The sequence below is a fragment of the Asterias rubens genome, chromosome 1, assembly GCF_902459465.1.
Source record: "Asterias rubens chromosome 1, eAstRub1.3, whole genome shotgun sequence".
Classification (NCBI taxonomy): Eukaryota; Metazoa; Echinodermata; class Asteroidea; order Forcipulatida; family Asteriidae; genus Asterias; species Asterias rubens.
In genome coordinates, this window is record NC_047062.1 from 11,572,494 (window position 1) to 11,599,691 (window position 27,198).

The 27,198-nt window shown below is 38.5% G+C and overlaps 2 protein-coding genes across 5 annotated transcripts in view; one reads left to right on the top strand and one right to left on the bottom strand.

Annotated features, from left to right (window-relative positions):
* Positions 1–733: 733 nt before the first annotated feature.
* On the bottom strand, positions 734–6,821 carry LOC117294408 (zinc finger and SCAN domain-containing protein 12-like). Its single transcript, XM_033776796.1, has 6 exons — positions 6,739–6,821; positions 5,134–5,297; positions 3,541–4,111; positions 2,138–3,168; positions 1,628–1,760; positions 734–1,161 (listed from the first exon to the last, which is right to left on the bottom strand). The coding sequence occupies exons 1-6, from the start codon at positions 6,800–6,802 to the stop codon at positions 860–862; spliced, it is 2,265 nt and encodes a 754-aa protein (XP_033632687.1). The 5' UTR covers positions 6,803–6,821; the 3' UTR covers positions 734–859.
* A 319-nt stretch (positions 6,822–7,140) lies between these two features.
* Positions 7,141–27,198, top strand: part of LOC117307384 (EH domain-binding protein 1-like) — an 85,343-nt gene continuing 65,285 nt past the window's right edge. For 3 of the 4 annotated variants that reach the window (XM_033792125.1, XM_033792148.1, XM_033792139.1), the window contains exons 1-2: positions 7,141–7,221; positions 16,679–16,869. The gene's annotated coding sequence lies outside the window, so the exon portion shown is untranslated. Of the gene's footprint in view, positions 7,222–16,678; positions 16,870–19,820; positions 19,908–27,198 lie in introns of those variants that run through there. The other variant, XM_033792133.1, reaches the window with a different exon arrangement.

Consider the following 27,198-nt stretch of genomic DNA (forward strand, 5'->3'; position numbering starts at 1 on the left):
ACATGTATGACCTAGGCACTGAAAGAATGAATAGCTGGATAAAGCATGACGTTAATATTGGGTGTCGGGGTATTATAAATACATTTTGTTTTAAATATGGAAGCTCTTTAGTTATAACCCATAAATTGGATGAAGACCACCTTCACAAGTACAGTGGTATCCATTAACAACAGTATAAAAAGACACCATAGACTGTGCAAGTCTCACGCGTCTTTGAACATTAGGACCTGGGGCGGATTTCACATAGAGTTGAGACTGGTTTTATCTCGAGCTTAACTAGCTTAAAGACAGTGGACACTATTGGTTATTGTCAAAGACTAGTCTTCACAGTTAGTGCATCTCAATATATGCATAAAATAACAAACCTGTGAAAATTTGAGCTCAATTGGTTGTCGGTGTTGGATAACGCATAAAGAGTCCTAGGACTAGTCCTAAGAAAGGACCATCTTTCTGAAATGGTCTAAGAAATGGTCCATTTTGCGCGAGACTTACACGGTCTATAACATCATATTCCCTCTCTATACAGTCTGTGAGGTCTCACTGGTTGTATTCCGATTAAGCTTTTCAATGATTTTCCCAATGCCTGGTTTAATTTGGTTTTACCCTTACACCGATGTGTTTTAGCACCACTCCGGTGGGATTCGAACCTTTGACCTTTGCAATTCTAGAGTGGTGTCTTACCAACTAATTTCTTTCACAGAACTCTGAAAAGTACTGAGTATACAGTGCCAACACACATAAGTGTAAGGGTAAAACCAAATAAATATTCTTTATCCCTGATGCAAATTCAACATCCATTAGATAGCCACTGACTCAAGTTGTTCTTAGTTTCATTTCGTAAATCAAGGCATCACCTTGCTTACTCTTTCTTAACTATCAATGAGATGCCTTTTGCAGTCAGCTTCTTCTGATGTTTGGCCTTGAGGTGTCTCTTATACGTGTTTCTAGTCTTAAAGCGTAGAGGGCAGTCCGTACAGCCGAAGGGCTCCTCGCCCGTATGACGTCTCAGATGCTCCCTGAAGTGACTGGAGTGACGGAATTCCCTGCCGCAGTGATCACACATGAAGCGGGTCTGCTCGTTGTGTATCATCAGATGGTATTTAAGACTGTGCAGACGAGTAAATGTGGCTGAACACTTGTTACACTCGAATGGTTTGATTCCTGATGGGTAGTTTAGAAGAAATAAAAGGGGGTTACAAAAGACATAGAAAGTATTAAAAAGAAAAAGCTCCGTAGCATAGTTTTCTGTGGATAAGGCACGTCTTATATAACTTTCAAAGGTGTGTGAAATCATAAATTGATACTGTCAAATAATACCTTTATTTCGTTTAGGGCGACTCTACACTACTTGTTATAATTTTTTCTCAAATATAACCTGCACCATGCATGTTCAATTGCAGCATTCCAATTGGACACCAACCCTCAGAATTCTGAGAAATGATTCATGGAAGAATCGTTTCTCAGATTCAAATATAATTGGGTATCCAAAACATATTACTTCAAAGGGGAATCCTTTCTCAAACTAGTTTATACTATGAACAGCTGACAGTGCTTTTCACCAAGTAGTGGACAGTTTTTGTTTAGAATATTCATCAAACTATGGCCTAAATCTGAGGTGCTATCTTACCTGCGTGGCTCCGGTAGTGTGCTCGGAGAGTACCAGCGGCCGTTACTTTCTTACCACAGATTTCACATGAGAATGGTCCTTTCCTATTCCTAGCCTTCTTGCCTAGTACACTCAGTAATTCTAAGGCTTTCTTCTAAAAAACAGAAAGAAGAATGAAAGAAGACAGTTGAAGAACATAGTACAGAAAAAGGAGTTCATCGGTAAAAACTAACTTTGAGAAAAAGAAATGATCGATAATACTGGAAAAAGTATAAAAGGAATCCAATTTTTATCTGGCTTTACCCTTACACTGATGTGTGAAAGCACTGTATACTCAGTACTTTCCCCTGAGTCCTGTGAACAAGATTCACACGCATATTGCATGGGTAGGATTCAAAACCAAAATCTTTGCCATTCTAGAGCAGATGTCTTATCAACAGACCACTGGGATTGCCCGATAGCTGGAATAACATTAGCTATCCAGAGGAACACTTCTTGAACGTATATCAACTGACATATCTCTGCCCTTACCTTGTTTCGTTTCTCTTCTTCCGTGGTTGGCTTAGGTTCGACTTTCTTGATCTTATTTTTCACCTTGGGGATCTGAGTTCTAGCCTTGCGAGGCTTTCTGGCCTTTGAAGTTAAACCCCGTGGACGCCGTTGGTGTAAATACGACAGCTCGTCCGTTGATAACTCTGGCTCCGATACCGGCTGACCATCGGCGTCGCAATGAGGAACGTCCACTCTGTCCCTGTCTTCCAGTGTCTCATATAAGTTAAATGCATAGTTGTGATCGGAATACGGCGGCTCTATGGCCTCGATGCTCTTAAAGGATACAAACTTTGGGTCACTTTTCTCAAATGTCTTTTGGCACTTGCCAACCTCTCGAGGTAGATCATACTTCTTGGTGTACTTTTTTCGTTTGGTCCTGATCTCGATATCACATTCCACAGTCTGTGATTCTGGTGCCAGAACATTAGTTTCTACGACTGTTTCCATGAACTGTGTGGTATTGCAAAGCACCTTGCGTTGGCTGTACTTCTCATCGTTGTCCTCCTCTTTCAGGAAGTTCTCAACCAGCCTGTCTTCATCGGTATTGTCATCTTTATTCTCATCGTTAAAATCATCATCATCAGCATCATCATCATCTTCTTCTTCATCCCCCTCATCCCCATCACTATCAAGATACTCCTCCAAGATCTCAACTCTTGTCAAGTCCTTCTCCTGTTTCACGGGTGACTTCCTGGCTCCCCATGGAGGCGGGAAACTGACTTTGGCAAGCTGATTTGATTTGGGCTCTTCGACCATGCTGGACAGTGTGACCAGGTGTCCCTTTGGAAGAAGCAGGACCTCGTTCACGCCGGTGGAGGAGCGAATGACCGTGTAGCTGGACTCTTTGATGTCCATAGACTTGGGGAGGTTGACTGTGACATGTCTGGTACCTGATGGAATGGCGTATGTGACTGTGCTCTGATCAGTAGCTTTGCTTGGTGAGGCGTCTTCTACATCAGACGTGTCACTATCTGGCTCTTCTGCCGCAGTCTTTGAGTCTAGAGTAAAATCTTTACGATAAAAATAAAATGGTTACTTAATTTACTTTTCAAGACAGTGCGAGTACAGAGTTTTGTATCCGACCTGCGCCCAATTTCGTAGAGCTGCATAACGGCTGAATTTATGCGAGTTCTAAATCCCAGCGCAGCTAAAGAAAAGGCATGCTAACCTTCTAGTACTCACTATATGAAACTGAATGATGTAGCAATGTAAATGCATGGTGAACGCGCCGGCTGGCCGCCTAATTTTGTTGCTAACCTGTGAATTATGCTTACATATTCAAACATTGTGTGTAAACACACTGACTTGTACTGAAGTCGCTATCAAGCCTCCAAAAGACAAGATAATAGAATAATAATACAAAAGTTCCTCTGAATACTTACTCTGACTATTCTGTGTGGTCATGGTCAACAGCTCACCAATATGGCGTAGCAGATGGCGCTTAATCTGGTTTTTGGTATCGACCAACAGACCGCAGAACTTTTCATTGCATATGCCTGGAAGCATTGTACAGCTGTAGGAATGCCGGATGGTAGTGGTGAAGGCATCTTTGGGTACCTTCATGTAGGAGTAGACGGAGAACTTACTGATGAGCTTCGCGATGGAAAGCTTACGCAGCATGTCCACATCCAGTACCATCTTGCGTCTCTTCTGCAGAGCCTTCTTCCCCACAGACAATCCCTTGTATTTAGGTGGTTGCTCTCGTTTGCGTCTTGCTGCTGCTGATTCACCAGCCATGTTGTCTTTTTTGGTTCTCGCTGCAGTCTTTTTAACAGGGGTGCTTGGTTTGGCCTTAGTGGTAAGTAGAGCCTGGTCGGCGTTTGAGACCTCAGCCAAGAGAGCCAGTCCACTGGATGGCTCCACATCAGAGACCTCGATTGAATCTGAAGAGGGTAAACTCTCTTCATCCTTATCAGCAGCTGGAGGTTCGGCTGATGATGGCGAACTCTTTCTCTGAAAAATTAAGATAGCAAGAGAGATTAATAACAAGAGTTACAACGGCAAGCCCGGTCCTGGAAGACCCACCAAGACCATGCTCAAGACCCTGAACGAGGATGCAGGAGTTAACAACAAGGAAGAGCTTATCAGTTGTATGCAGGATTGAGTTGTGTGGCCCATCAGACATCGAGCCCGACTAAAACATGCGGCAACGCGACAAATTGGATCAACTGAGTGGGTGAGTGCAGGATTAGCACTTGCAGATTGTTTCAGCAATTGGTAGAAAAGTTCATCGAGATACTGTTAGTTCAGAACCAAGTAATTGTATGCCTATTTGGAACTTTAATTTTTTATTTTGAATTCACAATGTAAATTTGAATGTATCAGGGGTAGATTTCACAAAGAGTTCAGACTAGTCTTATCTCAAGTTAGGACGGGTTACTTGTCCTAACTTAGGACTAGGTTAGTGTTTAATAGATCTTAGCTAGTCCTAACCCTTGGTTTTTCCGCCACTCATTTCAGGTATTTAACCAAAAAAAATCAATTACCACAGAAACGCTTTGCAAAAATGAAGACGGCTGTCTCAACCCTGCTACTGTTAATTATTCCTTTACAAAGGCCAACATCACAAAGTTCAAACAGTAGAAAGCCTATTTGCCAAGCAAAACTCTTAGCCAATGACTAATCCTCCTAAGCGAGGACGCTGTTTGAGGAGGGGGGGGGGGGTTGTGCAAGGGGTCTATATGCTACTACTTAATTTTTCTGAACCTGGAACAATATTTATAAATATATAATATTCTGAGATGTATCCCTAAACTGTTGTTTTGGCGCTTGCCAGTTTAATTTTTGTTTATCTTTTTCTTCCATCTTATATTTAAAAACTTGTTTTTTTCTAAAATAATTTTGAGTAAAGGCCCAAATATAAAAGGTTTGTTGTTATCAGTCACTAAAACTTTGCAAAAAAATGTGTTAGTTTTCAGATTTTGTGTGTGTATTTAAACACTCTCTCTTGAAAAATTGTGCATGAGATGACAAACCTTTTTAATTTTTGTAGGGTAGAAGAATTGTTTCTTTTTTCTTTGTCTTGTGCTTCGTCTGAGAGGTTCTACCGGCTCAAGAATCTGTTTAATTCTGCTTCTGGATGATGTCGCTCTTTTCCTAAGTCTCTTTGTAGCAGATTGCCTTGTCCCTGAATTTCCAGCTATAAAGAAACAAAAAGTAAATAAAATCTTTTATCTTTCATAGATTGAAATTACAAATTTTCAAAGGTATGAATATAAACATTTGTTCTGTGCAAACTGTTTTTTTTATATGTTTTTAAATGTTTATTTTGCAGTTTAATTTTAAAATTACAAGAACATTGCACAGTCATGGGTGACTAAAAATATACTGTTGCCCAGCAACAATTTCAATTTTATCTTGTTCATGAAGTGAGCAAGAAGTTCAACATTTGTTATAGAAATAGATGTTAAATGTTCTTTTGCTGGAAACACATCAACTCGCACGCACGCAACTCGTACACCAATTGGTTAAGTCGAAAGCACACAAATTTGTGTTCAAGCAAATTTGTATTGTATCTCTAAGAGTAATCATTGAGAAAGGGTAAAACATATTGCATGGAAGCAGGATACAAAGGGAAACAAATTGAGAGAAGAAAAAATGAAACATCATTTAAAAAAAAAAAAATGTTTTAAAAATGGCAAAACCTGTCACAAAAACCTCAGCGGTTTTAAAACAAACTTTTAAACAAATTCTTTGAAAATATACCTTGGTTGGTTCTGTCATTTAAAACAAATTATCAATTAACATTAAAGAATAAATTGCACATAGCTGTGGGACACTGTGACACTGTGATTATTTCTATACAAATACAAAATACGGAAAAACAAACGGCAAAAACATGTAAAATTATCAATTCACATATGTAAAATTAAAAATGACTGAAAAAACAATTAGTATAAAATCAGTATAATTATGTAAAGAATCTTGTAGTTGAAAGAAACTTGTTGTCACCTGCTCTACAGCCGAAGGATGATGATGAGATACAATGTATAACAATTCTTAAATTAAAAAACACATAAAATGGGTAGACAGTTTTACATTCTTATTTAGTGTATTTTCAAAAAGTCTTGATACTACTTAAGATAGATTGGAGAAAATCAAGTCTTGCTCCCACCCTATTTTTAGAGCTATCATCAAACAAAATTTATTCCACTAACAAAACATGATAATACAAAAAACAGTCATGGACGGGCAGAGCACAGTAAACAGCTAGCTGAAGACCGACACGACATGGGCTGGGGTAATTACAAAATCATCGTCAACCTGAAATTTTATTGTTGACGTATTATATCTACGTGGTGTTTACACCAATCAATCATCGGATTCCCAATCATGTTAGGCAAAAAGCATACTGATACATTAGATGTCAACAAAGGTAAATTTAAAGTAAAGATGCAAATGGGTCACTTTGTTTGATAATTTTTGTTCGCTGTCGTTGGTTCAAAAGACAAAATCAAAATGGGGTAAAAAAGATTTGTTAAGTATTTTGACAACAATTTTTGCGTTACGTGTCAATTTAAACTGAGATATATTAACATGAGGCACTCTAAAACTGATACACTATTCATAGTATAACAAACCTTCATTTTCGCTGATAAAGGCAGATTTTACGGGCTTATATTGCTTTCTTCGAGTAGAAGACATGGTGTGAAAAATGCGTCTGCTTCCGAAAACATCTATGGCGTCGTCTGCTGCGTGATGATCGTCATTTTTACCCAATACCTAGATGTTCCCTTGTCCAAATACCATTAATTAATTACAGCAAAAGCATATGTTAGCCTATTGTGATTAGACTCGTATTGCTTACATTTTATTTGAATAAAATAAACATTTTGGTTTAAAAATGAGTTCATAATTTGTTTATTAAATAAATTTTACTTATTTATTTGTGTGTTGCTTGCGACTGAGGTAAATGGTAATGTCTCGGGTTTTTGCGTGAAAAGACGAGATTTTGATGCGTGAAAGGTTGGTCACGATTCATCATCACACATCATTAGTAGGACACAGCTAGAATAAAGTTCAATGCAGAATTTCTACGATTTTTTCGCCCTAAAGATCTACATGTAAGTAAAAATCAAATTTAACAAAACCTTCAAATCAAGGTACTTAAGATATTAATTGTTAGTTTTATTATCATAAGATTATTTATGATTTAACGGGGTGTTTATCCGCCTGTAGACAGTAGACTAGTGTAGTGTTTATCATTGACTATCTGTTGTCCCGTGTGTTTATCCACCGAGACTTATGACTGTCATTTACAACTGTATTACCAGTATCGTGATAAAAGTAGACAGATTTTAAATGTGGATTGTTTTTTAAATTGGCTTTTAAAACAACAATGTTATTATAACTCCTCTCTCTGTCTTATATTAACAAACATTGCTCTTGATTTGACTATGATTTACTATTCATTTTGTTAATATAAAGTAACAACAAGAAAAATGTTGTCTTTTTGTCTTTTTAAATTTAAGTTTTTGACTTTGTTTTTTCTTGACAAATTGGATGTCGGACACTTCGAACCCTGGACACTTCGTACTGTAACCAAATTGGTCACTTCGAACCTTGGGCGGGGTACGAAGTGACCATCAGTCGAGTCACTTCGTACCTTCATTAAATATGTGTATTCCTCAATAATTTAATGTTCGTTGAGATGTGATTTTTGTTTGAGATATGTGAATGTCATTTTTAATGTGAAATTAATATTTTGTATTTTGTAATAAGTTAATTACCGCCAAGGACAATATCTTCCACCAATATTTTTTACAAATATTTTAAAGTCAAACAATCACGCAATCGTCAAAATGGCTCCTACCTTGGTCCCAACAAAATAGTAACAATTGATTTGATTTGCTTTTATTTCATTATCATCCGATCACAAAGCATAAAATAATAATAAACAATGCAGAAATGCCAAATTAGTATGAAGGTAGGAAGTGTCTCGTGAGGAGGTACGAAGTGACTCGTGAGAAGGTACGAAGTGTCTTCTTGTAAGAAGGTACGAGTGTCCAAGGTACGAAGTGTCCAAAGTCACTTCGTACCTTGAAAAGGTACCAAGTGTCAAGGGTACGAAGTGGCACAGGTACGAAGTGTCCTGACACTGACAAATTGACTTTTCAAAAAAAATGTAAACACTAAAAAAAATCAAGAAGAGTGACAAAGACTACAAGACACAATTAATGGTCCAATGATTTAAACTCAATATAATTTGACTTATCTTTTGCTAGAAATAGAAAACATTCTGGGCATCCTTTAAAGTTTGAAAGTTAGTAATAGTAGACCCATTTAATTAAAACTTGGGTGCTACTGTATAACTGTATGTCTCCTTATCATCATCATGTCAGTTTTAAGGTTATTGTTCAGTCTGTTCGTGGTTGGCCTGCTTTCTCCCTATCATGCCTATAGATAGGCCATAGCTCTCCTCCACTTGCTCCCATGTATTGGCTCCAAGCAGTTCTCCAAGCAACTCTGCCACGTCTTGCATGGTCGGCCAACGGGTGTGGGCCCAACCACACGTACGTTGATTCACCTCTTGACCCAGTTGGCATCCTCCTCTATCCCCACATGACCAAACCCTACCACCTCAGCCGGTGCCTCCTCAAAAGGTGCTGATCCCCTCCACTCCGACCGTCCTCCTAAGCTCCTCACTTGACAGCCTGTCAGCCAGAGACTCCTTATAAAAATTTGATTTGACATTTTTCTCCAAAATGGTGTATCAGACAGAACTATGTCAATTGTCAAAGAAGTCTGACTAAAGATAACTCAGGAAATTGTCTAGTAGGCCTACTGGCACTGGACACCTTTGATTAAAGACCAGTCTTCTCATTTGGTGTGTCTCAAAATTGATTGTTAGGCCTATACCTCGGTAACAAACTGTGAAGTTTGATTGGTCGGGAACCAATCTAGTGACGCGCAACAAAAATACATGTTACATGGCTCGACGGGCCGGGTAACATGAAAAGTGATGTACACCGGTGTACATCACCTTGATCGTTCCCAGCGTTGGTCGATTTCCAGCGCTGTGTTTGAAACAACCGCGGGTTCGAGGGAATTGTTTCTTGTTCGTCTGCTTATTAAACAATGAATAGTCAGTCGTAATAATGTTTGAAGATGACAACAGAACTCCGAGAAGAGGAATAACAACTATACAAAGGTATAACAAAACAATTGTTGCACGCTGTGACTGGGGTCCATGGGTTTTGTACACCCTCGAGGGTAAATGGCACCCTCGGCTTCGCCTCAGGTTCCATTTTCCCCCTCGAGTGTACAAAACGCCATGGACCCCGTCACAGCGTGCAACAATTGTATACTGTGCATAAAATAACAAACCTGTGAACATTTTAACTCAATTGGTCGTCAAAGTTGCGAGAGAATAATGGAAGAAAAAACACCCTTGTTGCACAAGTTGTGAAGTTGTGTGCTTTCAGATGCTTGAATTCGATACATCAGCTGAGGTCTCCTATTCAATTCAAATATTTCAGTGAGAAATTACTTTTTTCTCAAAAACTAGGGCCTATGTTATTCAAGAGAGAGCCGTTTCTCACAGTGTTTTATACAATCAACAGCTCTCCTTTGCTTGTTACCAAGTAAGTTTGTATGCTTACATTTATTATGAACAATTACCTATAGTGTCAGTTCCTTTAACACATTTGACAGGTGGGTGATTTGGGGTTTAGTATGCTATTTTGTTGAATTTGGCAGTATTGATGAACTGGTGCTTGCATGAAATTACAATAATTGGCGATATCGCACACTGAAAGGCGTTGACGAGAACCAGCATAGATAGATAGTTAGATAGAAGTATGTTCAAAATGTTGACTTTTGAGTCTGATTTCTTCCATTTCTGTTGCGATTAAATCTTTCTTCTTTTAGTGCTTGTACAAATACAAAAAGTTTAAAATAATGTTCAGCTTGGTGTAGCCTTTTTTTTTCTTCATTTAGATTCTGGTCTTGCAAAATAAATGTTGGTCTGGTGAACAGTCTGAGCCTTAGATGGTCCAGTAGAATTTTCCCCAAATTTGAGTCAGTTTATTGATTTGATAACCCTGGAATTTGAAACTAGAGTTGTCCAACTTGCTGTAAAGTGAAAAAAACAGGTCGTCAGAGTGGAACATTCACCTTCAGTTTGTACTTTGTCAATGTCAGTGAAAGATAAAGCATTATGTGCGGGGCACATCCAAAGTTAAAGGAACTCGTTGCCTTTGATCTGACATGTTGGTCTATAAAAAGCGTTTGTAACCGTTTTTTTTATAAAATGCATACATGGTTGGAAAGATAATTTAAAAATAGAATACAATGATCCACACAAATTTGCCTCAACACGGTCGGCCATTGATATGAGTAAAAAATTTGACTCCCATAAATGGCCTCGGGTGTGTTAGTCGACGAGGTAAAAGGAAAACCGCGCAATTTAGAGGCATGTTTGTGTGGATCATTGTATTCTACTTTTACAACATCTTTCTACCCATGCATTTTATAACAAACGGTTACAAACGCTTTTCAAAGACCAACTCAACCGATCCAAGGAAACGTGCTCCATTAAACAAAAGGGTAGCCACATGTTCCTGTGGCCAGCACCACTGACACATTCTCTATATATATGCAGACTCTACCACTGAGTCAAAGGTTCGAATCCTGGTTAAGACACTTGTGATTGATTTAGCTCAGTGCGCTACATACTTGGCAGCACAGGTTGTATACACCACAGGGAGCAGAGATGGTTAAAGGAGTAAACTATTTGGACAAATGAGCAGCGTTTTCAAGTGCAATTATTATTCTTTGGAATTCTGCTATTATAAGAATTGATGTACTATTGGATACTAAAAACTACTTTAAGTTTTTTAACTTTTACCCTTTAGAGTTACGTTATATATAGGCCCCTATAGTTTTTTTTTTACAAATTCAAAGATCTTAGTAGAATTTATGCAGTAATGTAGCTTTATGTTTTGATGAGGAAAACAGCCTACAGACAGTCTGATGCTAATAAAAATAATAAAACACGGCATTTGTAAGGCGCACTTTCTCTGTTTACACATTCAAAGGCGCCGGTCCATATAAATAAAAGAAATCTCAGATGTGTTCAAAGGCCAGTCTGAAAAGATGTGTTTAAGGGAGTTTTGGAAGTGAGAAATGTCATACTGGCAGAATCGCCATGAAAAAAGGATGTACCTAGTCCAAGGCAATTAGAACATCATAACATGACCCAAACTACCAATAAAACAAGTTTGGATCGAGGGTTAATTGCGCATCCTGATGATTTCTCATGAGTCAGGTTTTGTAGTTCTAGGCAACCTGAACTTGAGGGGGTTCCAACACACTCAGTCAAGGTCAACACTGGTCATGGTTAACATGAGCTACTGGACAGTGGATTGAAAGTAGGATCAAGGGGGAAAGCGGGGAAGAGTGGAAGTGCACCCGCAACCACAACAAGTTTTGTATAAAGTATTTACATGGTTTTAATAACACTATAAAATATATAAAGATTGTGACCTACCATGTCTACCATGGAATGACATGTTACATCCTATTTTATGTAGTGAATTATTCTCACTGTTCAGGGACAAATTCCCCCAAAATGCATCCAGCAAATTAGTTTGTGTCTGCATTTATAAATTGAACAAACTCAAATCTTCACATTTATGCAGCATGTTCCTATGTGTTTTTTTTTTGCTTATTTGTTTTTGTTCAATTAAGATTTAGCTTCATATCATCAAGATACAACTTACTTTTAAGAATGTTCTTTGTGATAAAGAAAAATTACGGAAGATAATTCCGTGAATGGCTTGAGATTCCTCTCAATACAGACAAGTCTGGAACATGTGCCCAACTCATGGAATTAATTCTTTCAATTTGCTTGTGACATTTCATTATTATATTTGCCTTTGAAATTTCACTGACGTTATAAGTTTAGAAACTAGAATTAGCCGTTGCAAACTCCTTACTTTACCTCAATGGTATCAATGTGAAGAATAGGTTTGACATTTCAACCCTGGCAGAGTCTTTCTTGAAGGCTACATAAATATATTTAAGCTGTTCATAAAATAGACTAAAAATATATTTATAATTAGTATAAGTTACAAAACTCTTTTGTTTTATATATATGTTTTCTCTGCACTGACTTGCAGATTTCTTAGAAGGACATTTGTTTTCTTTTGGGCAATCCTACGGAGGAGAGTAATTTCATTTGCGCTCCGGAAAAAAAGAAGGGTCTGGTAGTGTACAGTTGTCAACGGTTCCCTGCTATTTGGTAGTGTACAGTTGTCAACGGTTCCCTGCTATTTGGTAGTGTACAGTTGTCAACGGTTCCCTGCTATTTGGTCGTGTACAGTTGTCAACGGTTCCCTGCTATTTGGTAGTGTACAGTTGTCAACGGTTCCCTGCTATTTGGTAGTGTACAGTTGTCAACGGTTCCCTGCTATTTGGTAGTGTACAGTTGTCAACGGTTCCCTGCTATTTGGTAGTGTAGAGTTGTCAACGGTTCCCTGCTATTCGGTAGTGTACAATTGTCAACGGTTCCCTGCTATTTTTTGCTTTACAGCAGAAAAATTGTTGCTAAGCGTCAGTTTCTGCTTTGTAACAGCCTGTTGTGATGTTACAGTCCTTATAAAGGAGAATCTGAGAGAAAGAAATGGTGGTTGCTTACTCTTTTTGACTGTTGAATGAGTCATGCGGCTGCATTAATTAGAAGGTCATACTACAGTGGCATTATTGCATTGCCAAAAGGCATAGGCATTTATGGAACAAAAGTCCAATTGATTTGAAAGAGAGTAGGCAAAAATGCTACAAAAAGGCCTTTCAGTAGGAAAAAGCCCAACTCTCGACATGTTGAATGAATATGAAATTTTCTTCAGTTAACCTTCAGACGCGTCAGAATATCCTAGTCTCCCATTTTGAGAAATAGGTTGATTTAGGTTATTTATTTCTGAAACTGCAGCAATCTGAACAAATTTAATTAATATTGATTTTCTTTTATGACTTGAACCCATAGAGACTTTTAGTAAAACATCCTGATAAATAACTCCCATTAATTGTTTACTTAGCAATTTTTAATGGATGGCCCATTTGGTATCATCAGCTGGTCTGCTAACATGGTAAATGTAAAATGTAGTACATGTGTGAGCACAAACACACATGTTGAAGGAATGATAAGCGATTTATATTGATGGAATGATAAATGATATTCAAGTTCAGCATAATGTATGATTGGAATAGGCAAGTATCAATGTACATGTCATGTCTCAACTCAGTCTAACAACAGTAGAGACATTGGTACACATGTGCATAGATCGATTGATAACACAATTACAGGTACATGACCTTGTCGATAGGAGATTTAATGTGATGGCAGTCATTGCTGACTCAGATCTAAAGTTGTTGTTGTTGTTGTTGATATTTGTTTTTCAAAGCCGCTATTCACCCTAAGACCAAGGACCAGCATTTGTAATGTAGGCATAACCATGGAACCCCAAAAGTCCATTGATAGTATTAAACCTATTTAATGCAATTTTAACATTGAATTCTAATGGGTACCTTGTATCATACGTTGAAACAATGCCTACTGTTTATATATAGAGCAAGGACCAGCATTTTTAATGAAAGCATCATAACTATGGAATGCCAAATTGTATTTTGATAGGATAACCTATAATGTAATTTTAACAAATTCTACCGAGTACAAAATACATTGTATATATTTTTCATTGAAACAATGCCTACTGTACGTAGAGCAAGGACCAGCATTTGTAATGAAGGAACGGCAAATATTTTGTGGTAGTAGTTTATGTTGAAGCTGATAATTATGCAATTTTAATGTTAAATTCTAATGGGTACTTGTATACGCAGAACAAAATCTACATCTGAGGTCTGAGAATCAAATTCAAATATTTAAGTAGAAAATTCCTTCTTTCTTGAAAATTACATATCTTCAGAGAGAGCCGTTTCTCATAATGGTTTATACTCTCAACAGCTCTCCATTGCTTGTTACCAACTAAGTTTTTATGCTAACAATCATTTTGAGTAATTACCAATAGTGTCGGGTGCCTTTTAGATAATTTTAACATAAATCTGATGGGATTTTATGAAACTATACGAAACCTTTGGACCTATGTTATTCTTGCATTTGCAATATTATGTTCATGAAACTTTGTTTACCTTGTAGCGGATATAGACTTAGCATTTCAATGTAGCGTAGAGCTTTTCAAGGTCTACTGCCTGGAGAAACAAATCTCATGACAAAAATTGTGAAAACGACGGAGCTCTGTGTCAACTGTTGATGTGCACTAATATGTAGACGTTTAATTATCTACCATTCATAGATACCCCCAGACAGTTTCGCTACTCCTTTTGATGAAGAGCGCGTCACATGGGGGTGTTTAAACGGTTGATTATGACCAGCTGGAGTTGTTTATAACCAGCTGGCTTCTGCATGTCGGGCGCGCGTACACCAATATTATCACGCAGTATGCACAATGGGAGACTTTCTGGGACAATAGAGGGCAGCAGACTTACCGGGTAAATCCATTGTTCTCAGAATTATGCGCATGTTCAGAACTACGTAAACCATGGAAATTTACCCGGTATGTCTGCTGCCACCTAGCGTTGGAAAGTCTCCTATTCATAGCTATTAGTAAAAGCGCGTAATCTATTTCTAAGCGCGCGCATACACATAACCCACGCGCATTAAACAGATTCTTCACAAAATTTATGAAAAAAATACTCCAAACCTCAAATTGTCAATTTTCATTTTTTAATGGGAATAAAAGAGTAGTGACTCATTCTTAAACGTCCGTTTAAAACCTTGCAGGATCGTTGCCGTGCAATAAAGGCCTAAGCCGCGCACGGCAACGACCCTGTCGGTTGTAAACAGCCGTTAAAGAACTCGTCGCTGCCCTTTTATTCCCTTATTAACTGTCTTCCATCCAAATGAGGCCAAAGGATACGGGAGCGCTATATTTTGTTTATATTCCACAAGTGCCTGTGTTATAACAAATTTACCTCAGCTTACAAACAGCAGAATATGCATGGTACGCTGCTATGGACCATGCATTAATATCACACTGTTGTTGGCATGGGTCAACCAATCAGGATCAAGTATTCAAATCTTGAAATTTGAATGAAGATGCCAAAATAAGAATAAAACAGTCGTGCAGCCTAGTCTTTTTAAATAGGTTTTGTAAGTAACATATAAAACAGGGTGCCCTTATTTAACACAGGGTTCCACAAAGCAAGACCCCCCCCCCCCTCTCTGGTTACCCCATGATTGGAAAGGTCTGCTAAGAGTCGGAACAATTTAGTTTTACCCTAAATCAGAGGCCACCCGCAGAACCAGGGTAGCTGCACAACTAAGATGTATTTAGGGCATGGGTTTGATTCCCACCTAGGGTTCAGGTGTCGAACTTTGTTCAGGACTGCAGGACTTGAGGATAAATCAGATAGAAAAAGGTCAAATTAAACTTTCCCATTACCTTCTACATGTAGTGTGTTTGGAATTAGTGGGAATGAAATAATGTGTAATTTACACACACATCTTTGTTTGTGAGGCACAATGTGTGCTTTACTTTATTGCTGTGTAATTTAGTAGAGCTCGATATGTGTTTTCACACTATACATGAAAACAAGTTTGAAACACAATATGTGTATGATCATCACATCACCAGATACCCAAGGACAATTTAGAGGCACAAAGCGGGATGCAACAGGATGCAACACTATGCCTTGGGATAACACTAACAGGATTCGAGATGTATCTAGTTGCATTAAGCTTGGTTAGGATTATCGTATACATTGAGAAACAGCCTTGGGCCTAATTTCATAGAGTTGCTAAGCGGACGATTTTGTGCTTACTGCCTGAGTTTCCATTTTACAACTAACCATTGAAGCACAATCTTTCGGTGCTTAAATGGTGCGTAATAAGTTATGTAACAACATGAACAATGCAAATCCATGGTGAATAAACAAGCTGGCCTCATCTTGCAAATTTGTCTGCTACAGTTAGCAGTAGCACAAAAGTTTGCTTACTGTTAAGCATATCCCACACTGATCCCAAATATGTATTCATTCAGTTTTCATTCAGTTCATTTCTTTTATTTGTCTCACATCGTTGCCCAGAGGCCAAACACTTACAAATTAAAACATTAAAAAAATAATTACATTTTAAAATCAATCAGTTCTAAAAACGCTGAATTTTGTGTATATTGTGTAGAGGAAGGGATGTTGAAATCTGAGGGTTGAATCATCCAGTATACATTTGACCCCAAATAGAGTACCCCAAACAGGCATGACAACCCACCCCCACAGAACCAGGTACCGGGTCCGCAAGGCAAGCCCAACAAGGTTGACTGACTGTAAACTAATTACCATGACTCTATGAGTCATATGTGACTAGGGAAACACACTGTAAAAACAAAAAAAAGTAAAAATAAACCTTTATATATCGGGAGTTCTTCTTTCCAACGCAGTGTTGACTTCATGGTAACTTTGTCGTCATTCACATTGCCCTTTTCCTCCTCCTTTTTATAACTGTAGAAGTGTGCGTGCATCTTCAGGGGGTTTGACGTTGGCCTACACACGGGGACGCTGTTGCAGTAGGTGAATGTAACCCGTTTGTGTTCTGGGATTATTGACAGCAACGTGTTCGTCTGTACAGTAATCAATGCGTCATTTAAGGCGGCTCCATTGAGGATGGGACACAGTGGTCACGGTGCCCCTACATGAAGGTTAGTACTACCTTGATACACAATACACCTCTTAGGGCCTACCTGTATATTTAAAGGGGTTTGATACCTTTTGTAGATCAATGGAATAAAGTACATAAACTGATCAGGGAATCATCTTCTACTGCCATTTAACAACTCAAAACCTACTTTTTCAGTCAGCCTCGTCATTAATCCTTTGCTGTTTTGTTTATCTTTCTTTCTTTGCATGTTCTTATTTTATTCATTGTTCAGCGCTTGGATCTGTGTTAAAGGCGCTATATCAATACCTATATTGTTATTATTATTATCAAGTTGTTTTTGGCCATGACATGAATCCCTACTCACTGTGAATGAAGATATAACACCTAATATAATTTACCTGTAGAAGTTTCACTTTCATTAGTCTTCAAGTTTTTGGGAAAAAAGTCAAAATCACAGAACAATGTTTTCAGGAGAGTCGCCTAAATGCGCTGTACACAGAGACAGATATTATTTCTGTGACATTGTTTTACTCATCTCAAAACCTACAGCACCCCATTATCTTCAAACCGTGTAAGTTTAATCATAGAGTGCAAGGACCCAGCTCTATGGTTTAATCTTACAATGTATGTAAATCTGTGGACATTGTGTTTTGTGTTGTACAAAAAGGAACCCAAACCTTTAAAGGACAAGGGGGCAAGGGCTCCACCTAGCCTGGTTAAATTGCTTGGAACTTTGTTATATCCTCTTTTTTTTTAGGTGTACCCCCTAAACCCTTTTATAAGTCTCTGAATGTAAACGTTTCAATGTAAATGGTGTCCTTTTTTGTCTATACTGTTTGTTTTTATTAGTTTTTCTACCACTTTGCCAGTGGAAATCAAATTTGTATATTTTTGGAAAAAATGTGGACAATGAATGAAATCTGGTTAATTATACTCTGTTGCTGTTATGTTGTAAAAAAAATTAATGTGACACCAACCCCCCAGGGAGAACAGTTCTTGGATAACTTATGGGGCTTCCCTGGATATGTTAAACAAGATGACATAAATAAATGTGCATAAAATGAACATTTTTTTTACAATGGTTTTTCTCTTGTGTATTCCAAATTGTAAATCTTTTGTCAAGAAATTTAATGGGGCAGTCGTTTGATTTATGGACTGTCAGAAATTTTGTGTGCAACCACTAAGTTTGCAAAACATAACCATACAATGTGTTGTGAAGCACAGTACATGTGCAATATGAATTAGCTTAGTTGGAGTTGAGATTGTATTGAGTTAATTTTATTCAAAAAACTAAACAAACCCTATACACTGGGAAGGCTATTTCTACCTCCATGAACAAAGTAATAACAGAGTTTTAAACATAGCAAAGGAGGATAGGTCAGCATAAAGCTGAATTGTGGGGTGTCGTGGCCGAGCGGTTAAAAGCACAGAACTCAAGCTCTGGTGTATCTGATCAGCAGAGTGTGGGTTCGAGTCCCGGTCGCAATACTGTGTCCCTAAGCAAGACACTAAAACCATTGCTTGGTCCTTTGGATGGGATGTAAAAGAGAAGGGGTTCGCCTCGGTGTATCTGGCAGTGCGTTTATCTTTAAATCATGAAGGCTGCACTAAAAAAGGAAGAAAATATCAAATTATATGAAGAAACTTTTGTGTGAGTGTTGGCTCTGAGAAAAGTCGATTTTAATCTTGACATTTCGAACAGTAGGCCTATACTCTGCTTGTCTTCGGGACCAAACCAGCTCTTCTCTGAGCCAACACTTGAAAGAGATTTTTTCCACATGGTTGTACCGGCAAGTTTTTGTAGTTTCTTCCTATTTCTCCACACCATGCAAAGCTTCAAAAAATACTTATCAAATTCTACATGGCTATAATTTAAAAAGCATCATGAGTTAGAATGTGCTCATGATATTAATTGCTTGTAGAGCTTGTGAAATCAATCGTCATACTTTAGGCCAGATGTCATTTGTAAAGTGACAGTTTTTGAATTTTTTTTCTCAAGCTGGTCCAGGAGTGCTTGAAACTCCTGCTGGATTTTAACACATGTTTGCAATCTAAAAATTAACACGCACACTTCCAAAGACACAAGGATGGCTAACCCCTGGCTATTACTGTACCTTGGACATCTTACACTTTTGACACATAAAAACAGATTAAACACAGGTCTTCCCCACAAGGTTAATAGATATGACATGCCTGCTAAATAATATTCCTGCCTAGTAATTTAAGTTGGAGTTTGGCCCTAATTTCATAGAGTGCTTTTAAAGGCAAGGTACACTTCTTTTAATTGTCAAAGACCAGTATCCTCTCTTGGTATTCCAAAAAACCTGTGCAAATGTGGGCTCAGTATTTATAACCAGTGTTGTGCACTCAAAACAGCTCAAATTAATTGGGCCCTTTTGAGTGGTGTTTTCATTTTATTCTCAGCAAATAAATTATTTAACTGACTAAATATGAAATGGAAAATTATTCAATCGGTTGTGGGGATGACTTATGGCCATTTTGTTGTGAGGTACTCAGTCAAGTCTGTCTTGTTAGTCGCAGCGAGTGTTGACATACTGACACAGTGTTTAGCTGGAGGAGTGTCTGGGTGTCTTTTGGCACCCTGTTTGGCTTGCAATTATAGGTGTACAGTTAAGTGGAGAAATTGGATGTACCCAGTTTTTAAATTTCCAACAAATTTGGACACCTTTTTTACTCAAACCATGCTAAAACCTTGGCGCACGATGTTCAGTGTACGCTCTTTATTCAGTAAAAACGTCAATGTCTGACATGTCTGAGTGACAGCTGTTGTCTTTTACTGGACACCTTTTGTCTCTGTGAATGATGCTATTGTTCTACTCCCTGCGTTGCATCAAGAAGCGACTAACAGTCTACACAACAACCCGACTACGGACCAGACTGCTGGCCCAGCTGTTCCATGGTCCACTGCATTCAAATGGGTATTATGGCATTATGAAAACAACTTCACTGGTGAACACTCAGCATCGAATGTGCACTGTGAAATCTCAGAGTTTAGCTTGATCAAGGCACATAAATGTGACTATAATTAAAGAGTGGATGTCTTCCACATGCTGTAATGTAAGTACAGGCTAATTTAATTTTGGTTAATTTAATCTTGGATTGATGTATTTATGGGGATTAGTATTCCTTCCTCCATGGTTCTTGTGTGCTCTGTAACCGTTTAGGGTAGGAACACATGGTGTGCCGTATTACCACATGTAGATGTAAGCAGTACATGTATGTTCAGCATGTTCAGGAAACATATTGCAATGTAGCCCTGGCGGCCTTACACTTTCGTATTGTACTACAGTGACGTCCTGGATATCAGGGTACATTTCTGGGGCGAAAAATTTTCAAAGCTTCATTATAACTCAAATCTTACCTGCAAGAAACCACTAATATCAACAGATTCACATTCCACGGTAGCATATATTTTTCTGCGGTGGGTTTTGGTCATCACATATTCTTCACAAATCCGTCAGTTTCATGAAATAATGCAGCTCCCAACGTTAAGGAATTCCCATTTTTGTTCGTACTCTCACAGTCTGCCGTGTGTACGCAAGACGCGCAAATCTTGCGTTGCGTTTGCGCGTTAATGCAGCTGTGCAGTCAAGATATGGTGACCAATAATTCATGCGTCTTGCATCTTGCGTCTTGCACGCGAATGTATACGCGTACGCACGGCAGCAGACAACACTGTGAGAAAACGATCAAAACAGGAATTTTGTAATGTTGGGAGCTGCATTATTTCACGAAAATGACGGATTTGTGAAGAATATATGACAACCAAAACCCACCGCAAAAAAATGTATGCCGCCATATAATGTGAAGCTGTTGAAATTAGTGGCTTGTTGCAGGTAAGATTTGAGTTATGAAGCTTTGACAATTTTCCGCCCCAGAAACGGGCCTTAATAGTTAGGACTCTGTATATGTGTACAAGCCTTGAACTTCACTCTTGAAGGGGTTTAGCAATTTTCTTCTGTTAAAGGGCACTTCTATGAGGAAAATGTAAGTTTGTATTGGAATCTTGCAGAGGGCCCAACAGCAAAAGCACAGGGCACCATGGCAGTTGCTGTGGGTACCCGGTTATTTTTAAACCTTCACTGTATCATAGCGTTTTGGCGGCTCATCCTTTCATCTATTACTCCGGATTCAACCAGCACAGTAGGTTTTTTATTATTGATTCTGTAAATAATGCAGTGTTGAGCATGTGCGATAAAAGCTGGCATAGTTGACAGTGTGTACCCGTGTATTTCTACATAGTGATGTGAACCTTTGGCCCCTTCATGTCTCTCTCCTGAGGATGAAACAAGCTGCTGGTCTGTGGATTTACATGTCCACATTTTGGAGGCAATTTTCTTGTGTGCTCACTTTCAGTGTGCAATTTAACTGGTATATTGAACACTGCACAGCCATGTAATGATAGAACCCTGATTCATAGGCCTATGTGTTCTAAAAACAAGCGTATTATGCTCGAGAACAATTCATGTATTCACATAATGTGAGTATTGCACTTGACATGGGCGCTAATGTTTTAGCTGCTGGGTTTCGGCAAGATAAGTTAAGGTGCCTGAGACGAGTCATTACATTAGAGGTAAACCAAGTGGTTAACTCTGATTTGACTTATTCATAAAGCATCCACAAGTGACTTTTATGCACAAAATTCCTTCCGTATGAAAGTCAAATAGCGCCCTCACTGAGGCACAAGGAGGAAGATTATTGGATGACCCATGTGGCTGTTCTTGGTGCGTAAAAAATGTGCGTGCAGGCCTCGAAATAACCAACGGCACCAAAAGCAATTGCTGTGGTGCCCTGTGCCTTTACTGTGTGTGTAGTGCCCTTTGCAAAGTTCCAGTTAACATTTTCAGAGTGCTCCTCTTCACAGATGAAAATTGCTGTTCCCCTTCAAGAGCGAAGTTCAAGGCCAGTGGGCTTGATCTCAGCGTATCAGTAGCATAGTCATTATGTAAAGGTCCTACCATCTGCAAACACCCTTGTTGTTTTACCATATATTCTTTGGATCAGATTGGACCTTGGTTAGGATCCCGTTACAGATCCGGGGTCGATTTCACAAAGCAATAAAATCCATCGTATACAAACTGTCAGTACCGCCATAGTGATTTACATTGCGACTTCAAACTTTACTAAGCAACTACGATTGATTTGCAGATAAGATCAATCTTGGCTCTTTGTCAAATCGGCCCTAGGGCCCATTTTTAATGCCAAATTCTGCACTTACGTTCACGATTCCCCGCTTACCGTGCAACCGTCAAATTTCTGCATTAGCCTTTCAAGCGTAGAATGCCTAGTAACATGGAGTACGCATGCACAGAAGCCAAAATTCGCCGATTACCCATGAGATACTTGATGTAAGCACAGAATTCCCTGCTTCCGTAATCGCCGATTCTGTGCTTACGGTAAGCAGAGTCATGAAATTGGGCCCAAGGATCATGTTTTAGTCGCTTCCTGATTCTGTGGGTATTTCCTCTCATTTGTCCTCTCGTATAGATGGTTTACCTGTCACATCTGCTGTCAATATAAGTAGTGGTGCATTGTGTTCTCTTGGTGTAGGTGTCTTTAGGCCCAGTGGCAACAGTGCTGAGTAATGAGATCCTCAATGTCACGATAAGGAAAGGGCTACTTACATAATGTCATCTGTAATATATTTGTTCAGGTCAAGGTGTGGATAACATTTTTTTTTTTTTAATCAGTTGCGATGCAAATGACGGTTGGTCGGACAAGGATAATTTTGTTTGACCATAAATGTAATAGTTAGAAAGGTTGAAGTAGTTATTTTTTACATGATATGCTTTTTATAGATTAGGCTTCTTATTTAGCAGTCTTATCCAGCACTCAGTGCCGCTCAAGGTGCTTCAACATATAGTGTTTTCCTGCAAGGTTTGTGAAACTACTTTTGAATTAGGAGACACACATAGCACCATATAATGGTTTAGATGCTGTGGCACAATATTCTGCCAATCAAACCACGAGCACAGGGGCCAACCCCTTCTTTTTCGGACCAATGGCTTTATGCCCCGGCCGAAGGACGAAGCATCATGTGGTTAAGTGTCTTGCTTAAGGACACAGGTGTCATGACTGGGACTCGAACCCATTCTCTGCTAATCAGAAACACCAGAGCTTGAGTCCAGTGCTCTTAACGGCTAGGCCATGACAAGCCAAAGTATTAAGCGTAAAAGTGAAATCTTGTGGGCGTGTGTGTGTAGCTTTTACCTGGGTTTAAGTCAAACAATTGAGCATGGCCTTTTTGTGTGAGTCATGTGTGGCAGTGGAAATGTCAAAGGTCATCTTTTTTTAATGCATCGCGGGATAAAGAATTATTAATTTTGGTGTTACCCATCTACCGATGTGTGTTAATAGCACTGTATACTTAGTACTTTCACAAGCTATGCGAAAAAAAATAACCTGTAGGCATATTACTTGGGTGGGTGGAATTCGAACCCACCACCTTTGCAATTTTAGGGCAGTGTCTTACCAACTAGACGGCCTAGATCGCCTAGATTGCCCAGAAGCTAGAGGCAGTTCAAATCCTTCATTTTAGAAGCCGGTACTGCAACGATTGAATAGATGGAAATTTGCATAGGGGATATAGATGATTAATTTTGGTTAAATATTAATAGTCGTGGTCACCTGTTTATCAGACTTTCACCCAAAATATTGTTTACGGGCAACCTTTTTTTTATAACCACGCACCTGTTGTTTTTATTTAAGTTGATTCTAGTAACTACAACTAGTTACCAAAATTTCCAAAGATTTTTAATATTTATTTTTCTATAATGATAAAATGTTATTTGTGTTGTCAGTTTTTTACATGAATGACATGTTACTAAACACAGGTTTGCCTCCACCATCTTGCCCGCAGTGTAGTCAAGGCTTGAATTTGGGTTGGGGGGGGGGGGTCCACAAGACCACAGGGCGATTTGCAAATAATTTTACTGGACCAGAATTTTTTTCACACGACCAGATGCAAAGTTTTGTCATATTTAGAAGAAAAGATTGATCTTACTTTATTTATCTAACGGGTACATGTAAGTAGACCTAGATACTCAACAGGATTGAAAAGATATTTGTCAGACTCAAAGTCAACATTTGAACATCGTTTAAACAAAGAAGGTAAAGATATTGATGTTAATGAATGAATCATAGTGTTTCAAACGTAGATCTGCCTACTTTGTCAACAAAATAGTGAGCGCTTTGAGATGCCATCTGGTGTGATAAAGAGCTATAAGAACTGCATGTACTAATTAAAGCATTTTACACCTTATTCTTCAGTATATGCTGAAGGAAGACCATTACAGTATGCCAGGAAGGTTGCAAATCTGTTTGGTAACTAATTGAGATATTATGTTAAGACCTTACATTGTGTGGTACATGTTTTGTGTGCTGTGTACATAAAGCCGATGCAATAAGTTGTTTGTGATTAATTGAAACGCGTTTCTTGCTCCATCTTAGTATTAGCTCTACATCAATGTATACAAAGCTGTTTCATTAATTACACCTCCAACCCATACGGCCGGTCGGACAAACCCCTCATCCTGTACAGTCACCAGTGTTTAATGACCCATGTTTCAATAAAAAAAAAAAAAAAAAAAAAAGAGGGGATGCATTAATATATTCATCGTCGGCATTGACAAACACGTACAAACCATGTACCTAGCCCTTAATTACATTTCTATAAGGTGCTTAATTGGTCTGACGTTTTGAATCTATACACCATACAATGAAGCAGCCCATAACGCTGGTGACTCCGCGCCGTCCTTCATCGTGTGGTATTTGCAGCGATGTATAAAACAGGCTATTGATCTCATTCTCAGAGGGATGTAGCTACTAGAGAGAACCTCGGAGTCAACCCTCAGACGTTGGCGTGTAACAAGCTGATGTGTTTGGGGTTATTGTTTTATAGCTATTCCTGTTGGCGTTGCAGAGGTGATGTCATGTATTTTTGCCGTACAGTTGTAGTGCGTAAGTTACTGAGTTGTCGTATGCGTGCACTAGGACTTGTGGAGAAAACATTGGTAATCTCTGATTTTTGTTTCTTTTTCTGCTTGCGTTTTGAGTTGTTGACTGTCATACACTACATGTAGGTACTTGTGGAGAAAACTTTGGTAATCTCTCATTTGTTTTATTTTTCTGTGTGAGTTATAATTAATACTAAAATTTTCATTATACAGTAACAAGTTGGGGAAGTAATGCATTCTGCTCTACAAGCCAGACTCCTAGTACATGTTGATAATATCTACCGCTGCCTACATCCTGATGGATTGCAATGGGAAATCCTGTTAACTTTAATACAGGATTGGTGTGGATAAAAAAAAAAAACAACATCAATTTAAGAAAGCTTACTGGTTATGAATGAAGTTCATGCTATTATTTTTAGAACCACTTTTTCCGTGAAATATTTTCCTTTAATAAACCCGCAACAGCTGAAATTCAGGCCAATGTGTCTTCAAACCAAAACCTGTGCATGTTTTTTTCACTTTTCCTCCTGACTCTTGCAGTGTATTAAGCCCAAATTTTGACATGTTTTTTATTTCATGTACCTATAATGGTTAATCACACAAAAACATGAACACCTTCTGCAGCTTTTTCGTCAGCTGTACCAATCCTGTAATAATACCTTTTAGATATTTTAACGTGCTGGATTTGAAACGCTCTAAAACAATTTGACAGATGGCACCACTCTTATAGCGCGGCTCTCGTGTGTTAGGGTCAGAGTGAAGAGTCCTCGCCGACGACCGATGCTTAATGATACGAGTGTCTTACCATCGGACTTGAGATCCGATTAAATCCTCAACTGGAGCATCACTGGAGAGATGACAGATGAGGATCTGTGGCTGGGGTGATGCTCTTCACACTGAGTGATTGTGTGGGTCATACGCACTCTGGGTGTGAGCCAGGCCCAACTTCATAAAGCATGTTTAAGCACATAAACTTACTCAGCACAGAAAACTCTTGCTTAGCAAAAATAGGTTACCAGCCAAAATACTGTACATTTACTATTGCTGTGACTGGTACCCCACCCATTTCTTGCTTAGCAAGGCCCGATTTCATAAAGCGTGTTCGCACTAAAACTGGATTTAAGCACAGAAAACTGTTGCTTAGCAAAACTAGGTTACCAGCCAAATAACCATGTACATTTACCATTGGTGTGGTTGGAAACCCACTCTTTTGTGGCTTAGCAAAGCCCAATTTCATTATAAAGCATGTATTAAAATAAGCACAAAAACTTGCTAACCACAGAAACCTCTTGCTAAGCTAAGATAGGTTACCAGCCGAAATACTGTACATTTACCATTGGTCATGTTGAATGAGTTCTACATGTAGATAGACTTGTATAATTATTTGGGTTTTGATGTAAAGTATGAATGCCATCCACAAAAAAAAGAACTTTACTTTGCGATATAAAGTATTGTCTTAAATTACTTCATAATCTTGTCTTTGGATACACATCGTCAGCGGTAATAGATGTCTAACTAGTTTATTGAAAATCCTGTAAAAGTGGTGCGTGCGTGCCATTAGTTTTTCAATGAACAATAATGAAAAGCTCAGAGATGTTTTATTACAAATAATATATAACCAAGATCTGAATTTCAATTTGTATTGATAGCTTCACTGTCAAATATTCTCAGAAAAAAATGTATCATTCCATTTTTACTTTCAGATTACATGAAATCTGACTTCATCTGCTTACTGCATTTACATTTTTAAAAGATAAACTTGGCTAGAAAGTGAAACCTATTTTTGTTTTATAGCCACTCTATTTATGAGAAGTTTCATTGCTTTGTTCTTCCAGCCAGTGATCCAAGCATAGAAAACTATGTAATGTAGACTTTTACTTGTACATAAGTTGTACTTGTGGAAATAGCCTATAGCAACGGTTTCCACTTCATTTCCTCAGTTTCTCTGTAAATCTTTAAAACCTTCAGATTTTCGAGGGTATGGGCTGGTTTGCAAAGACATCTATTGCTAACACATTCTTTTTTTGTTACTAAAATCCTTGTTTGTTTTTTTGCTGAACTTTTAGAAAGTGGTTTGGAATCAAAAACTGTATTACTGTGTTTTGAAAACCACAATACTGTGGGACTTGTGTTGTGTGTGTCGGGGAGGGGCAGTTACTGGACCAAGGGTTAACTAAACAGACTCAAGTCAGTTGTCAAGTGGGTATTTTCTCCTAAGTTGGAATCTGGCAAGTGGGTTATAGACACAGTGCTGAAGGTACTGGACTTTGGCCAGTGGTCCAGTGGGTCTTTCAAGCCATGTGTTACTGGCCCAATGGTGAAATCTGGCCAGTGGTCCAGTTGTTGTGCATGTAGTGAGCTATATGTGGGTTACTGGCCAGATGCAAAACTGA